Source organism: Mirounga leonina, unplaced genomic scaffold (assembly GCF_011800145.1).
Source record: "Mirounga leonina isolate KUSES-001 unplaced genomic scaffold, KU_Mleo_1.0 Mir_126, whole genome shotgun sequence".
Taxonomy (NCBI): Eukaryota; Metazoa; Chordata; class Mammalia; order Carnivora; family Phocidae; genus Mirounga; species Mirounga leonina.
The window spans coordinates 23,830,541-23,849,025 of NW_023270314.1; the positions used below are offsets into that span (position 1 = coordinate 23,830,541).

The following is an 18,485-nucleotide window of genomic DNA, read 5'->3' on the forward strand; positions in this document are numbered from 1 at the left end:
GGGCGCCTGGGTGGCTCAGTGGTTAAGCGTCTGCCTTCGGCTCAGGTTATGATCCCGGGGTCCTGGGATCGAGCCCCGCATCGGGCCCCCTGCTCAGCGGGGAGGCCTGCTTCTCCCTCTCCCACTCCCCCTGCTTGTGTTCCCTCTCTCGCTGTGTCTCTCTGTCAAATAAATAAAAAATAAAATCTTTAAAAAAAAGTTTTTAAAATTTGTATTTCTTTTTTATTTTTATTTATTTTTGTTGTTTTTTTTAAGATTGTATTTATTTGCGAGAGAGAGAATGAGAGACAGAGAGCATGAGAGGGAGGAGGGTCAGAGGGAGAAGCAGACTCCCTGCCGAGCAGGGAGCCCGATGCGGGACTCGATCCCGGGACTCCAGGACCATGACCTGGGCCGAAGGCAGACGCTTAACGACTGAGCCACCCAGGCGCCCCCAAAAGATAACTTTTTTGTGTGTACTTAGTACCTGCTAGGTAGATAGACATCGTGCTAAGGATTTCACAAGCATTATCTATGTCTCAATGCTTTTATCTTAGTCTCTTCTTTGAGGAACTTTCCCCCTGTGTATGTTCTTTCTTTACACCATTAAAGAGTTTCTAAGTTCTCTTTCTGCTCTTCCTTTGAGGATATCTGAATTTTGATAAGTTGCTTAACAAGGGTGATACTTAGGGTGTTAGGGACAGGAGGAGTCAGCCATCACCTGGATTATTCCATTGCCTTGATTATATTTCCTTCAAAGTGTTTATTTTACAGGCATTGTAATCACCTGTTGGTAACACCCATTCAGCTGATTTGAAGATGTTTTGTAAAAGAAATTTTCATTATATAATGGCCATATCAGAATCTAAATTGCTCTCTTGTTCACTGACTTAAGGTTAATAGAAAAATGTTTACTGTAATAATTTCAACTACATATGAAGTACACTTCTGATTAGAGACCTCTGTGACTTTGTACAAAAGTTAATTTTAGTTGACCTTGTAATGAACAGAGGAGAGATTTTTGTTCTCTGACACTTGCAAGAGGACAAATTTGTTGCAAATTGTTATAAACTGTTTGTTGGTATGCTAATAATGCAGCTGCTTCTGCTGAGTTTATAAGAACTAAAGGGATCTAGATTAAGGTTATCTGCCCCTAATTTATTTAGGTTCAAAAGGAATACAATTTTGATCTACAGGGTTTCTTGCAGCACTGTTGACATTTTGAGCTAATAAATGCATCTCATCTCCTCCCTCACCCCCATTTGTGACTGTCAAAATGTCTCCAGACATTGCCAGATGTCCTGGGGGTGTCAGTGGGGGTGATGGTGGTGTAAAATCTTCCTCAGTTGAAAACTTGATTTAGGGGCACCTGGCTGGCTTGATCGGAGGAGCACGTGACTCTTGATCTCGGGGTGGTGACTTCAAGCCCCACATTGGGTGTAGAGATTACTTAAAAAAAAAAAGAAAGAAAAGAAAACCATTGATTTAAAGTGACAGATGCTGGGGGTGCCTGGCTGGGCTCAGTGGAGGAGCATGCATGCGACTCTTGATCTCGGGGTCATGGGTTTGAGCCCCACATTGGGTGTAGAGATTATTTAAATAAACTTACATAAGAATAAATAAGTAACATGACAGATGCTGGAGTTGATTATCTTGTCAAAATCTTTTATTTTAATAATTGGAAATTAGAGGGAGAAGATGGGTGAAGTGTTTAGGAAGTGGCCTTTGGTAAATGGATCACTAAATCCTAACGGTTATCTCTTCAGATGTAGAGAGATCATCATTCCATTGGATAAAAGGAAAATTTCATTAAGTTTTTACCATTTCTTGCACTCTAAACATGATTGATTGCATCCTTGCATCCTGTATTTGTTTGGCTGCCTAAATAATGGCAGATATGTTTTGGACAAAGGTGGACTTTGGGTTAGATTCTTACTACATTTTCACTTGCTACTGGGATTCTTTTGGATCAATGTGTCTCAAATTTTTGATCTTGACCCTTACTAAGAAATACATTTACACTGATACTGTACACATATCGAAACAAGCTTCACTGTATGAATATATGTGCAAAGCACTCTGGTACTTTCTCATCTACAGTACACTTTCATTTTCTTAAAAACGCAGGTCAGTTTTTGCTGGTTTCGTCACTGTGTATAGACCCACAGATTGGGGAAAAAAGAAAACTGATCTGAAGAATAGGTAAATCTTGTCGTTTTAGAGTACTCCGAATGGGTTCCACCCATCTCCAGCCCCAGCTGCTTGGATTTATAAACAAATTAACCATGACCCTTTATTTGATGGTTTTAATTTGAAAGATTTCAGGATTTGAACATAGGCTTCTTGGTTTACTGTGATGTGCAAGTACACATTGCTTTTTTGTGAATTCTCTTACAGTGTTAAGAGTTAATAGATCTGATGAATATTTCTCTCCAGTAGGAAAATTTTAGTGGATAATTTTTCATTGATATTATGAGACTATCACATTTAAAACTTTTTTTTTTCCTTAAGATTTATTTTATTTATTTGAGAGAGAGGGAAGCGTGTGCACGCTTGTGTGCAGGAGCCAGGGGCTGGTGGGGGCAGGGAGAGGGAGAGAATCCTCAAGCGGATTCCCCTCACAGCCAGGTGCAGAGCCAGAAGCGGGGCTCAATCCCAGAACCCTGAGATCATGACCTGAGCCGAAATCAAGAGTTGGATGCTCAACTGACTGAGCTACCCAGGTACCCCCACATTGAAAATCTTAAGTTTACACTTCTTGCCTTTGGAGAACCTGGTTTGGTTGTTCATTTGTACTGGCCTGTTAACAAGATGTTTAGCCTGTGTTGCAAGATTAAATTTCAAGTACTTGTGTTTACAACTTAAGGATATATTATTGCTGCCAAACCTAAAAGGATAGTGTTCACTAAAAGGGAACATAACACATCTTCACTGGTCTGTCTGAAAACCCAGGAAGTAGAAAGCTATCTGGATAGTAGGTGAGCAGGGTAATGGTTGAGGCAAAATAGAAAAAAGAACATTACTCTGCAGTGGCTGGATTTTTATATTTCAAGGAAAGTTTTGGTAGTTTTCAGAGCCCTTGTTAGTAGCTTTAGAAAAGAGAAAGATATCCAGGGTACAGAGGTTTCTGAGGAAGATTAGTAATTTTTATTTAGGTATTTTATTTAACTACATAGCATGATTTATATATCTTATTGGAATAGCACGTTTAACAAATCCAAGCATTTCTTTCCTTTTCTTGTTCTTTTGCTTGGTCTATTTTTATTTCCACTTACCTTACATGAAATTGGACTTAAAGCTGTGTGCTGTGGATATTGATTTTAAAAGTAGTAAATTACAATGTGAGATATCACTTGTAACTGACTCAGCATGGCTGCTATTTACACATTGTTATTCATGAACTTGAACTCTGGGCAGTTATCTTTTTTCCCTGACATAAACTTTGATTTTCCTTTCCTCCTTATAGAGGATGCCTTTTAGCTGATCATTGTACTAATGGGAAAGAGTCCAGGTCATCCTGAGAAGAGTTGGCTTGTGCAGAGTCCAAGATACAGCTTTGTTGGATTTCTGTAAGCTACTCGAAGCCACATATTCATTTCTGATGACAACTTTACACTTGTGTTGGCAGAACACCCACAGTGACAACTGGTGCCTATGTTTAGTCTGTCCAGGAGCTCTACCAGCTAACATGTTTGGGGAAAAACCTACACTGTTCTTGTTAGCAGCTATGTAAATATTAGACCTTGCTGAGTTTGTCTTCCTGGATCTGCCAGTATTTTGGGGGGTAAGTTACATTCTCTGATCGCCTTAATTTACCCTTTGAAATGAGGTATTTAATATTTAAAGGTTTTAGGCATTCTTTGGGCTACTTGAAGTACAGTTCTTTTTGGATCAATAACTGGTTTTATATACATCCAGTTTATGATTTTTAACATTTTATTTCCCCTGTGTATTAGTCTCCTGTGGCTGCTGGCACAAATTACCACGAGCTTCTTAGTGGCTTCAAACAACAGGAATTTAGTCTTACAATTCTGGAGACCAGAGGTCTACAATCAAGGTGTGGAGCCCCCTCTGGTCCCTTCCTTGCCTCTTCCAGCTTCTGGTGACTGTCAGCCTCATCTCTCCCTGCTTTTTCTTCACGTTGTCTTCTTTTCTGTGTCTCTGTTTCAGAACCGCCTGTCATAAGGATAGATGTCATTGCTTTTAAGAGCCACCCAGATACTCCAGGATAAATTTTTCCTTTCACATCTTTTGCCATATAAAGTAATGTTCCTAAATTCAAGGGATTAGGACTTGGGTATCTTTGGGGGGGCCATATTCAGACCACTATAACCTAGTTCTCTAACCCTTATCCAAATAAATTTTACCTAATTCAAAAAAGAAAAAGCTATGGGGCACCTGGCTGGCTCAGTCGGTTAGATGGCTGACTCTTGGTTTCGGCTCGGGTCATGATCTCGGGTTGTGAGATGGAGTCTCAAGTGGGAATCTGTTTCAGATTCTCTCCCTCTAGCTCATGCCCGCTTGCGCACATGCGCTCCCTCTCAAATAAAATCTTTTTTTTTTTTTAATGGAAAAGTTAATTAAATTATCTTTTTGGTTTCAAGAAACATTTAAAGATTTTATTTTATTTATTTGACAGAGAGTGGGCATACAAGCAGGGGGTAGTGGCAGAGGGAGATGGAGAAGCAGGCTCTCCACGGAGCAGGGAGCCAGATGCGGGGCTTGATCCCAAGACCCCTAGATCATGACCTGAGCCAAAGGCAGATACTTAACCAACTGAGCCACCCAGGCACCCCAAGAAAAAATTATTTATTTATTTTTGAGAGAGGGAGGGGCAGAGGTAGAGAGAATCTTAAGCAGGTTCCACACCCATGGTGGAGCCTGACACCGGGCTCTAGCTTGCTACCCTGAGGTCATGACCTGAGCTGAAATCAAGAGTTGGACACTTAACCAACTGAGCCACCCAGGTGACCCAAGAAAAGTTATTTTTAAAATGAGAGGCAAATGGGAAAAAAAGCTCAGAAAACTTAGATTCTCTTCCCTCTTCTGTCATTAACTACTGATACAAGCTTAGGTCAGCTATTTGCCCTCTTTGGTCCCTAGTTTCTTCATCTTATATGGAAAGAATTGGATAGGTGATTGCTGATAGCCTTCTAGACCAAAGACTTTTATGAAATAATGCCTGAATTGTCTGGGAGTTTGTTTTTTGAAGTCAGTGATTTTAAATGTGAGTGAAGAACTCATTCTAATATTTTGGGCCAGTGGAGGCCTTTGCCTAGGATTTGAGGGATAGATGACTGACTTGTTGGCTGGTTGTCAGATCCTTGGGGTATTAACATAGGGTAACAAATTTGTTAATTGTGTGTGGTTTTCTTAAAAAAAAAAAGGTATAATGGACAGATTGGGCCGTTTTTCACTCTCATCTTAATGAGGCTGTGGACTGTGTAGTCTGGATTTCCTTTCCAGTAAGAATAGTTTGTCAAAATTAAACAGTGACAGATTTTCCTACCTGAAACTAGGTTGTGGAGCTAGTTTTTCACATGCAGTCTTACCCTTCAGACTTAACTGAGTGCCTGTTCCATCATACTTCATTGCTAGAAACGACACTACAAAACATGGGGTTGAGATGGTATTGCTGAAAGGACTATTCAAAGGTCAAATTTTTAGTACACTCATTATTTATTTCTTACATGGAGAGGAGGAGGAGGAACCAAATTGAATTCAAGTATTTCTCTGATTATAATCTCCATTTCTTAGAATAAAGCAAGTTCATATCTGAGTCAGCAGGCATAATTATGTCGGAATAAAATGCCCTGCTAAAGAGGTCAACCAACAGGCTGGGAAATCTATCTTAAGTTTGGTTTCTGAGGCAGATCCTTGAACTCCATGTACCTTCTTTCTCATCCCTAAATCAGTAAGACTCACTTACCTCACAGGGAGTTGTGGAGGGTAATATACTGCTAACTTGTTCAGTATTTCACAACAATAAATTACATGTAAGGATCTGATAAAACATCGGCAAACCCTATTTATATGAGTAGTTGGAAACAAGCATAGATATAACTTACAGATAGTTCAGAAAATTTATTAAAGTTATTTTAACTTCCTGTATCATCAGACATCTTACCTTCTGTTTGCTGCATACTTTCCAAAGAGTTGTTTTGTTCTTTTTCCATAACAGACATGAGGTAGGTAGGGCAGATAGCTAACACCAGATTAGATGATAAAGGGATCAATTCATCAAAAAGACACAAGAACCCTAAATTTTACACAACTAATAATAAAACTTCAAAATAGGGGCGCCTGGGTGGCTCAGTTGGTTAAGCGACTGCCTTCGGCTCAGGTCATGATCCTGGAGTCCCGGGATGGAGTCCCGGGATCGAGTCCCGCATCGGGCTCCCTGCTCGGCAGGGAGTCTGCTTCTCCCTCTGACCCTCCTCCCTCTCATGCTCTCTGTCTCTCATTCTCTCTCTCGCAAATAAATAAAATCTTTAAAAAAAAAAAAAAATACATGAAAGAAAAAACAATGGAACTGAAATATATACATTTATAATTATATTAACACGTTTATAAGTAACCCATGGATCAAAGACATCACAAAATTAGAAAATATTTTGAACTGAATAAAAACGATAACATGACCTTAAAATTTGTGGGATGTAACTAAGACAGTGCTTAAAGGGAATTTTATAGTATTAAATGCTTCAGTTTTTAAAAAAGCAGAAAGGTCTAGAGTCCGTGACCTACATTTCTATCTTAAGAACCTAGGAAAAGAAGAGCAAGTTAAATTCAAATTAAGTAGAAAGAAAATGCTAAAGATAAAAGCAGAAGGTAGTTGGTGAAGTATAAAACAAAAAGAGAAAATCAATGAAAGTGAAAGTTGGTTTTTGAAAAGATCAATAAAATTAATAAACCAAGCAAGTCTGATCAGGGGGGAAAAAGACACAAATGACTAATATCAGGAATAAGAGAAGGGATATCAGTACTGATCCTAGAGACATTGAAAAAGTAGTAAGAGACTATTACGAACAACTATGCCAGTGCATTCAGTTTCTTAGATGAATTGAATCACCTCCTTGAAAGACAAACTGCCAAAGTTCACTTCAGAAGAAATACAGAACCTCACTAGCTCCATATTTATTAAAGAAATGAAATTTGTAGTTGAAAATGTTCCCCCAGTGAAAACTCCAGGCCTGAATGGCTTCACTGGTAAGTTTCACCAAACCTTCCCCCCACCCCTTACCAATCCTTTAAGGAAGAGAGATACCAGTTCTACAAACTCTTCCAGAAAATAGGTGAGGAAGGAACAATTAAAGCATTCATTATTTTTAACATCTATTATCAGGCAAACTTCTGTTTCCTTTGTGTGTGTGTGTGTGTGTATTTTTTTTTTTTTTAAGATTTTTTTTTTCCTGAAGATTTATTCTAGAGAGAGGGTGAGCCCGTGGGGTGGGGGTGGGGGGGTACAGAGGGAGAGGGGGAGAAAGAATCTCAAGCAGACCCCCTTCTGAGTGTGGAGCCTGACACGGGGCTCTATCCCTCGACCCTGAGATGATGACCTGAGCCAAAAATCAAGTTGGACCCTCGACTGACTGAGCCACTGAGGCACCCCAAGATTTTATTCTGTTTTTTTTTTTTTTAAGATTTATTTATTTATTTATTTATTTGACAGAGAGAGACACAGCGAGAGAGGGAATACAAGCAGGGGGAATGGGAGAGGGAGAAGCAGGCTTCCTGTAGAGCAGGGAGCCTGATGCAGGGCTCGATCCCAGGACCCTGGGATCAGGACCTGAGCCGAAGGCAGACGCTTAACGACTGAGCCACCCAGGCGCCCCCCCCCAAGATTTTATTAAGTAATCTCTACAGCCAAGGTGGGGCTCAAACTCTGAGATCACCCCTGAGATCAAGAGTCACATGCTCCACCAACTGAGCCAGCCAGGCACCCCCTTTATATTTTTAAAAGTATTTTCCAGATTTTTTTCTTCCCTGCACAGTAGACTGACGAGATAAGTAGGGCAAATAACACCGTTAAGATTAACTGAACTGGCTAGTTTGATCTTTCAGTTACCTAATTGGGAGAGGACCACATCTCCTTATTCCTAGTCCTGATTTTGCCACTGTTAACAAGCTGCCTCTTTAGAAGCTTTTTTATAACAGCCTTTGGGGACAGGACTAACCAGTGCTGACTTCACCAAGGAGAAATTGTTAAAATCCTCAGCCCTTAAGTTGAAGGCTGGGTTAGACTTAGTTAGTGCCCATGCAATGCTTGACACTTACTTACCAAGCCCTCAATAAATATCCCAGAACGAGGATCAGAATAGCAATGTTAATCATCCCTTCAGCATAGGATTTAAATTAGGATTGCAGTTGGAACCCGGATAAAAAGATAGAAACATCTTATTTGGTTTAAGGAACACATCAGAACGCTCAGTGGAAGAGCTGGGTGGTCTGAGATTGGCTGTCCCTTTTAGCCGTTAATCTGGTGGTGGCCTTTCTTTGCATTTAACTATCAATATATCTGAAGTGTAAAACACACTTTTATGATATTGTGGCATAGTAACTCACACTTAAATGTCAATAGAGACACTTGCAAAGACCTACAAGGTTCAATAATTTCTGGTGTGGGTTTGTTTCTCCTGTCATCACCCATTATGTATTTTTTTACAGCTTTTAAATTGCCACAGAGAGAAATTGGTCAGGATCATAATAGATGGCCAAGGAGCTGCCAAGGATACCGTTGCATGGATGGGAAAAAGTTCAGTACTGCCTTGATTTTATTTATCTAAATTGTAGGCTATGACTTGAATATAATTCATGTTGCTAATATACCAAGGTAATGGCAAAGCATAGAATTATGCCATATGTTGAAGGAATGCTCTCTTTTACTCCATGAAGTTTTACAGTCTGAGATGTCTAACTCCAATTATATAAAAACTTCTTTTTTTGTCAGCATGTATTAATCAAATTTTAGCATATTGCCTTAAATTATAATAGCATCTCAACAGTTAAATTAGAGATATTTTAGAGATTTTAGTTTATGGTTATGCAAATTAATTTTTATGTCTCTTGAATGTCTTCTCTAAGGCTATGAGAGAGCATAAATTGTCTGGTATAGCAGAGGCTTTTCCTTAAAGGATTTGTTAGAGTAACCTGGAGGGGTCTTTGTGACCCTTAAGCTGCTGATGTCCAAAATCTGTACAAGCTGGATGCTGGCAGATAAGCACCATGTCTTAATTTTATGGCTGTTTGAAAAATATGACTGTTCTTTTACTTGGGGGTGGATACTTCATCTCTCTTAACCCTTCCATATTTTGTGAACATGCTCTGCCAAAGTGGTATCTAAAAACCCAAGATTCATAGTAACTACTCCAACATTGCTATAACCCATATTTCTTAAGATTTATGTATGGTAAAATTGCCAGGTTCTTCATGAAAGGTGACTGGATCTACTCGTTCATGCATCATCACATTTAATTAAGAGAGGAGTGGGTATGAGAATAACACCCACCTGAGACTGTGGTGCCTTAAGAGGAGTTCAGTATATTGCAAGGACAAAGTTGTTGGAAAGCACCATCTGGAAGACATTTGCCCACAGTGGTGCCAAATTCTACTTTCTCATAAATCTTGGAACAATTGGATATCTAACCTTGCCCAGTGATGGGTTTAGGTGTGGCCTAACTAAATTTAAAGAAGACTGACACTTGAGAGAAGAAATTCAGTGGATTTTTTTTTTTTTAAATATTTTATTTATTTATTTGAGACAGAGAGAATGAGAGAGACAGAGAGCACATGAGAGGGGGGAGGGTCAGAGGGAGAAGGAGGCTCCCCGCTGAGCAGGGAGCCTGATGCGGGACTCGATCCAGGGACTCCAGGATCATGACCTGAGCCGAAGGCAGTCGCTTAACCAACTGAGCCACCCAGGTGCCCTCAGTGGATTTTAATAAAGGGAAAAAATCCCATATAAAATTATGTTCTGGGATTGTGATCTCGTAATGAGACATCAAGAATTTGTGCGTGTTACTGCTAAATATGCCAGTGAACCAGACTGATAACTTTTAAGCAGTTCTGAGATTTGCTATAGTACACATTCGTTTATATTTTTTAATGGTGGTCAGAGCTTGGAGGAGAGTACAGCTGAATAAAATTTATAAGGCAGCCTTTATCTCTGTTTATAATGTATATGTTTTAATCTAAAAGAACAAAAGGCCCTTGACTCCCTTGCTCACTGGAGCAGGAGGCTTAGATAATCAACAAACAGGATACTTTGCCCCAGAATAATTCTGTGACTGGATGAGGCAGTGCCTTGGCCTGATTTTTAAAGAATCAAAAACTGGAGTTGCACTAGCCAAACGGAGAGCATTTCCTCTCTCCACACTCCTTTCTATTAATAAAGTTTGTGTTGTCTATATGTGGCTTGTTAATGATAGGGGTGTTAACGACCATAGTTAATCTTCCTCCTCAACTCTTCCCTAATCCAGTCTCTTAAATAGACATTTAAAAAGCTTTTAACTCCTCTTGAATTGGGTGCTCATGGGCTTTTGGTGGAGGTGGAGTGATAGTTATCAGCCCATTTAACAAAACCTGAGACAGCCAGGACAGCTGTAATGTGTATCTCTATGGTGTGTTTTTGTTAAAATGCCACATGGCTAATACTTTGGAAATCATAAATCTAATAGAGAAAACATCTTTATAGAGGGTGTTTTAGTTTTATGCTGTATGTGTTACAAACTTAAAATCATTGGTGCTTCTAGATCCATAAAGAACAAAGAATATAGACCAGATTAAAATGCTTCTGTAAATTTGGTTTCTTTTCATCTGTTTTATTTATTACAATAGGCTATATAGAGGACGCCTTGAAGACAATGCTGCAGCTGACTATCTAATCTTCACTTAAGCCACTAACTTTCCCAAGGCACATTGGGGAGAAATGGGAATTTCTCAAGCCTGGGCCAACTGAAGTCATCCAACCACAGCATATTTAATTAATACATGTGATAGGGAGCTTTGCATATGCCCTCATCCCTTTCCCCTCTTTCTGGAGGATTTTGCCTTCTTACTGGGCTTATAGATTTTATATTGAAACTATAAAATAGGGGTGCCTGGCTGGCTCAGAAGAGCATGTGACTCTTTATCTTGGGGTTGTAAGTTTGAGCCCCACATTGGGTGTAGAGATTACTTAAATAGAAAATCTTTGTGGGGGGAGAAAAAAGAAACTCTAAAATGAACAGAGCGCTCACTGATTATGTGTTTTGACATTTGGTCTGACTACCACCTCCAAATAGTTCAGTGGGTGGTTCACTGAGGCAATTTACCAGTTGGTTTTCATTACTTTTTTAAAAATACAAAGCAAGCTCAGAAAAAGATTTAGAATTATGTTGTATATATACTTTTGCTCGTAAGTAGTGATGAAAATAAAATGTGCTACACCAAGATCTAAGAAAAGCCACCAAGACAGCTGGCATTGCCAAGTAGTGACTGGAGGGACTAGAGCAAAGCCTGAACTGGACAAACAGATCCCAGAAACCCTATGTGGGCGATTCTGTGAATCCAGGATTGATAAATGCAAATAGCTAACCATTACCTCTGTTGTTCTGGATTGCCCCAGTTTTCTCTAATGGCTTCTCTAACTTCTGGGGACTGACAGTTTCTTACGCATTTTTTTTTTAAACCCTTATAATGAGTGGGATTTTTTGGTCCTTCTTCTCTTTCTGCTTCACTTCCTCACCTCTTCCTTTTTTTTTTTTTCCTGGAAGATTTATCTGTTAAAGAAGTCTTCTGTCATCGACTTGGAATGTGGGTTCTGCCTGGGCCTGACCACAAAGCTCTTTGATGTTTTTCCAAGGCTGACTTCTCACCAGATCCCTGGTTTAGGGTTTTTTTTGCCCAGCACTCAGAGGCCTATAAGGTGAATTTGCCTTGTGTCATTGATATGAACGGTTGGTGGGGCCTTCTCTTTTCTCATGTCCGGATGGGCAATTAAATTGCTGGAATCTGTGTGTAGTTGTTGATGCCTTTACCAGAGAGTTACTGTGCATAGTCAAGAAAGGGCTGAGAGCTGTTAATGCCTGAAAGACTCTAGAAACTTGAGAAGCTGCTCACCCCTTCCTATGGAGATTTCTACAAGGATAGGGTTGCGCTCAGAGGCTCATCCTCTCTTCCTTATTCATGGTATCGGGATTCTGCCTTAATCACTCCATCATCCTGCCAGCCATGTCTCATTTCTCATACTTGAACGCTCCCTCCTCTCAAGCTCAGCGTGAACCACCAGTCTTGATGCTTTATCTGGTACAGGCTCTAGCCCTTAAATTGTCCGTCTGGCTTTGTGTTTCATTTGACCCTAATACACTGGGTCGCACTGTCTAAAAGAGAATTATGTTCCCTCCGATGTCTGAGTGCATTTCTCATTTCTTACTGCTGCTCCTGAGCAGATCTGTAACTTCAAGGTTAAGATAAGACACATTCCATCAGAACTATGTCGTCATCCTTGCCAGCTTCTGATCTGTGACTGTCCAGGAGATTTATAAGACAGTTGCGTGCCATTCTTTACAGAATATTATGGTTGGACTCTGACTCCTGGCATCAGGCCCAATTTGATTTGTCAGCTGTTACAAAACCCATTTCCCAAAGAGAAAGAGACCTTAGCTGTGTGCCCTTTTAGGCAGTTCTTAAAGAGTGGGAAGGAGGAAATTGATCTGACATTATTTCCGGATGTTCTAGGTAGGGGGGTAGACACCAGAATATTTTTGTCCTTCTTGTTGATTTCACTTTTTTTTTTTTCTGAAAGGTTTTACTAAAATACTAATGTTGCTGTCATTCTTTATCTCTTCACAGAATTACTGTTAGTCTTTTCATACTGCCATCTCCAATGCTTTTCTGAGTTTTAAGGAGTAAGAATAAGTATTTTACCCTTAAGAGAGAATGTACCTGCTTATTCTCTGAAGCTTTTATTAGTTTACCTGTACCTAGTTAACAAAGATACTTTCCTTCTTTGTTGCTATCTACTAATATTTTGAGCTGCAGGAGTTAACTTCGTGTGATAGGGTTTAACAGCTTAGGAATTTGGAAGGTCACATATTTCCTGCTGCTGTTGTATTTGGCCCTATATTTTTACAAAAGCTTCTCTTTGGGGGGACTTACCAGCTCTTTGGTCTCTATTTAAACTCACTGTTTCCCTAGGAGGTAGGCAGTGGGGATTTGGCCCATTTTAGTGATTCTGGGGTTAGATCTCAAATTATTTACTCAAGGTCACACATAGCAAGTTAATCACACAGTGAGAACCCTGATCTAATTCCTTTAGCATTGTTTTTATATCCCTTAATTACACAAAGTATTCAAAAGTTAGGAAGAGTCCAAAAAGGCAGTTTTACCCAGAGATTTTTCTGACCGGTACATTCAAATTTGAGGAAATCTTCTGTAGTTAAAAACTGTCTACTCTCATACCCTATGATTACTTCTGTTTGATAACCGAAATAATCACTATTCTCCACCTTTTCCCCAGTTGGGATCTTTGCTTTTGATTGTCCCTTTTTCTTACTCTCCTATGGCAGCAACCTCTGGCTCTAAAGACCTGAATTGTAAAGCAGAGGAGGGCTTTAGAGCTCTCCAAAATGTTCTTTAGGGCCAGGACAAAAGAAACTTTATGGGACTGCAAGTCTCTATCTAAGTAGCTCTTCTCTTTATCTCAATCCTCCTTTTTTCAAGTATTAGGGATTATTGATATATGGAGTTTTAAATTATTATATATTAATGCTTCGGGTAGATAGTAATTACTTAAAAATTTGTTTCATAACATTACAATAACTACTAATGAAAAGTGTTTTTTTTTTTTTAAGATTTTATTTATTTGAGAGAGCAGAGAGCGTAAGTGGGGAGGAGCGGGGAGAGGGGCAGAGGGAGAGGGAGAAGCAGACTTCCCACTGAGCAGGGAGCCTGATCCCAGGACCCTGACCTGAGCAGAAGGTAGACCCTTAACTGACTGAGCGAGCCACCCAGGCACCCCGAAAAGTGGTTTTAATTCAACAATAATGGTTGTGACTGGACTGCTCTCCCCTCTCTTTTTAAAAATACTTAAGGATTGGGCGCCTGGGTGGCTCAGATGGTTAAGCGTCTGCCTTCGGCTCAGGTCATGATCCCAGGGTCCTGGGATCGAGTCCCACATCGGGCTCCCTGCTCCTTGGGAGCCTGCTTCTCCCTCTGCCTCTCTCTCTCTCTCTCTGTCTCTCATGAATAAATAAATAAAATCTTTAAAAAAAAATACTTAAGGATTACACTTTTTTCTACCTGTAATTTCAGTGGACAGGTTCTTTGTTGGTGCTTCAAGTGTCTGGATTCTGTTTCAGTGTCTAGTAATCCCCCAAAGAAGGAAAGTTGTATAGTATCTTGAAATACTTCCCTTCCCCCCTTTCCTCCTATCCCCCCATCCCCCCATCCCCCAAGCAATTTTAATTAACTGTTCAGTGACAGATGGTAGAAAAGGCCTTATTTAAAGTGCTTCTGGTGGGCTGGGTTTTAGGGGTGAGTGGTTTGTACGGATCCTGTTGTAGCGGGACCTGGCTTTTCCCTTCCCCCTTCCAGTTGAGCTATAATCCTGTTACATGATCTTAAAATGCTATTGATTAATTCCCCGTGCTCTTAGAGGAATACAGTGTTGGGTTTAAAACCCAAGAACCAATTCCCTTGAGCTCTGAATGCCTTCAGCTTTGAGGCCAAGGGAGTACCTTCCAACTTCTCCACCCAGTCTTCACTGAAAAGGAAAGTTAAGCCTTTTAACTTTTCCGTTTGCCTCTCCGCCCCCCCCCCCAGTCTAGTACGGCTGCCAGTTGCCATGGCAACGGGCTGGGACAGCTGCGCAGTGGCTCCCAGGCAGCTGGGTGGGGGCGGGGGAGCCGCCAACCCGCCAAGCCCCAGACCTGGGAGGGGAGGCCCCTCCTGTTAGCCCAGAGGGAAAGAAAGGACTGGGGCGATCCGGTAGGTAAAGGAGGGAACCCCCATTCATCTTCTACCTTTGGGGCTCCTCTTCTGCATGAAGGTATAAAGGGAGATTTTTCTCTTTCCTCCCTCAAACTGAAGAACACATATGTAAATCCTTGTTTTTCCTCGTGAGGCAGGGGAGGCCATAGCCACAATGCTTAACTGCATGCATCTAACCCGGGGCTGGTTTTAACCCCAGCGCTCTGACCTAAACTGCTCAGCTCCCGGAAATTCCAAGGTGAGTGGGGGTGGGGGTGGGGTACTCTCCCTGGAATATGACATTTCCTGTCTCTGGTGAGGTCGGAGGCTGTTTTTATTTTAAATAAATAAGATTTTTTTTCTTGAAGCTTAGGACTCTCTTCTAAATTCATGGAAGAATTATTTTCAAACTCTTGTCTACATTCTCCCCCCTCCACCTCCTCTTCCAAATAAAGTACTTTAATAAAAACTTAAGTTTTTTTTACAGGGCAGTAATGGGTACAGACAGTTGTTTGGGTGGGCAGACCTATTGTAATAGGTTCTGGAGATATGGCTTCCAACTAGATGTTCTTGGAATAATTCCTTAAATTTTGCTAACTTGAACTAAATTGATAAATGCAACTTTTTATGCTACTTGACTTGAACACAGTTGTGAGATTAGTAGTGGCCTTCCCTGTTCCTGGGAGTTGTCTTCTAGTCAGGATGGAAATATTTTTAGAGAGTGCTGAAAAAAATCTTTCAAGATTACAGAAAAATAAAAATGGAGTTCAGCTAAGAAAACAGTTCCTGCTACTCTATAATCCAGACTGTAGGCACCACTTAACATGGATAAAGAAGAAGTCTTAAAAGTGATTATGGAAACAACAATGTGGGAATTTTAAAAACTAGATTCTGAGTTGAATACTCCCTGGTTGTGCATATTTCTGAGCTTAACTCAATTTCCATTTGTGTTGCCTTGCTTCAGCTTTCCTTGGGCCTGTGAATGGTTCCTCTGTGTTTTGAGGCTTCGTGTTGATGTGAGTTTGGGGCCAGACTTCTTTTTCCTTCTCTTCTTCCTTTGGCCCAAAGTCAGCTCCGGTTAAGAGAGGTACCTCCTTAACCATTTGGATTAGTTGAGCCATGAGAATTACTGAACAATCCAGTAACTAATTTTTATTTTTTGGACTAAAAAAATTTCTTTTTCTCCCTGCCTCTCTCCCATCCCAAAATGAAAAAGGAGGCCTAGTGTATCTGAGATCCTAGCCTTGCTTTTGTGAACTGATGGACGCTCTGTAGGGACAAGCTCAGTTTGTTTAAGGGAAAGATAAACCAAGTCACTGAAGACAGTGGTGAAAGATGCCTGAGCAGGCCTTTTTGTGCTAAGAGACTAGTCAAGATCCTTAGAGCAGAGGAAGGTTACATTTTGGGGCTTTTTTCATTTTTATGAAGAACCTTATTCACCTTATAGGTAAGATTTTAATTCTGTCACTGTTCTTTTAACTGGTAGTTTTCTGCATTTCTTTGAGATCCTGGCTTTTTAACATTCACAGAAGTACCCGGGAGTAACATACCACACCACTTGTCTTTTGGAATCTGAAATTAGAGGAGTTAGACAGTTGTGTATATATTAATGATTTTGGTCTTGTGAGCTGAAGTAAAAGGTGTATTTGGGAAAGTGGGGATTGACCATTTTTTTCTTATATGCTTAGGAACCATCTGTAAGAATGCTTCAAGACCCAAAAGAAGGGTACATGGCAACTTTGTGTTATACCCCCTGCATTCCATCAAGAAAAGACAAAGCTTTAACTCCTTGCATGGATTCTGATCATTTTGATCTTCCTCTTTGCAGGAACCGGTGGCCTTAGTCCTTCAGGTGGAACAGTGTGCGACATGGGAAAGAAAACCAAGCGGACAGCTGACAGTTCTTCTTCAGAGGATGAGGAGGAGTATGTCGTCGAGAAGGTGCTAGACAGGCGTGTAGTTAAGGGGCAAGTGGAATATCTACTGAAGTGGAAAGGCTTTTCTGAGTAAGTGCCTTCTTTAGGCCTTAGGACTCTACAGAGGTGGACTCTTGGTTTCCTTCCTCATGAGCCACTGCCATCTTTGTCTTTTTCTCTCCTGACCTGCACTCCTTTGAGTCAGAAGATGCAACAATAAACTAAACAGAGTCTCCCTTGGAGCTGGTCTTCTAATGATAATGCTTTTGGGAGACAGCATAATGAATTGGTTAGGTGCATAGACGTGGAGCCAGATTGCTTAGGTCCAGATTCTTGTTCTTATGAGCTGGGTGACCTTGGTGTAGTTCCTTAGTCTTTTTCCTCCTCAGTAAAATAGGAATAGGAAATAGTACTTGTCATAGAGATGTAGAGTCTGACAGGTAAGCTTCAGTGTAAGTATAAACTGTTATTGGGGCACCTGGCTGGCCCAGTTGGTACAGCATGTGACTCTTGATCTCGGGTTGTAAGTTCGAGCCCCATATTGGGTGTAGAGATTACTTAAAAATAAAAAGTATAAACTGTTACTGTTAATACTCTTTTGGATATAACTAAGCTAAAATATATACATATAAGCAGAAGTCATCCATTCCATAGCCCATAGCTTTCCAAAATGATCCTTGGATCTCAAAAGTGACCTAGGGTGAAGGACTCATCTTAATGAGAAACTTAAATCTGAGGCCACATTTTTTTCCCTCCTGGTATTTATCTTTTTAATTTCAAATCTACAGCCGAGGCAAAAGAAATTGAGTGAACACTCAGATACACACCACCTACTTTCTGCAATTAATACTTTAATCTGTCTGGCTTTTTGTTTTTGTTTTTTTTGAAGACCTTTAAAACCCTTTTTTTAAAAGTCAATGAGCTTTAAGAATGATACTGAAGTATTGACTAGAATGTCTGTTAGGAAGTCATTGGCTATAGGCTGAAGTGCTAAAGGTGATTATTCTTTTTCCTTGGAATAGATAGAACTAGACACATTGAAGCACAGAGGGAGGTAGCTTGAAAGGTAAAATATATGTGATCGGTAGACATTTTGCCTCAGTTTTTTTTTTAAAGATTTTATTATTTGACAGAGAGTTAGCGAGAGCAGGAACACAAGCAGGGGGAGAGGGAAAGGGAGAAGCAGGCCTCCTGCAGAGCAGGGAGCCCAATGCAGAGCTCAATCCCAGGACCCTGGGACCATGACCCGAGCCGAAGGCAGACGCTTAACGACTGAGCCACCCAGGCACCGCTTGCCTCAGTTTTTGATTAATTCTCTTCTCAGGATGCCTGATAACAAAGAATGGATTTTCCAGAACCCCAATGCACTGGTAGGAACTGGTGTAGGCTTCTTGGAGTGGCTGTGGAATAGAAATATAATGCAAGGCACATGGGTAATTTTACATTTCTGGTGGCCATGTTAAAGAAAAGTGAATTTTAATAATTTATCTAATGCAGTATATCAAAGTGCTATTTCAACATTAATCAATATGAGAATTAAGATATTTTACATTATTTTTTTCATGCTAAGTCTTAAAAATCTCATGTGTATTTTACATTTTATAGCACATCTCAGTTCACACTAGTCACATTTTCAAGTGT

The 18,485-nt window shown here is 40.3% G+C and overlaps 1 protein-coding gene across 4 annotated transcripts in view; it reads left to right on the forward strand.

Annotated features, from left to right (window-relative positions):
- The window catches only part of CBX5 (chromobox 5), a 36,456-nt gene that overhangs the window by 1,292 nt on the left and 16,679 nt on the right, over positions 1-18,485 (forward strand). For 2 of the 4 annotated variants that reach the window (XM_035002487.1, XM_035002490.1), the window contains exon 2: positions 16,757-16,934. In XM_035002487.1, the coding sequence (XP_034858378.1) occupies positions 16,798-16,934 (137 nt within the window). In that variant the 5' untranslated portion in view covers positions 16,757-16,797. Of the gene's footprint in view, positions 1-14,560; positions 14,947-14,988; positions 15,188-16,756; positions 16,935-18,485 lie in introns of those variants that run through there. The other 2 variants (XM_035002488.1, XM_035002489.1) reach the window with 2 other exon arrangements.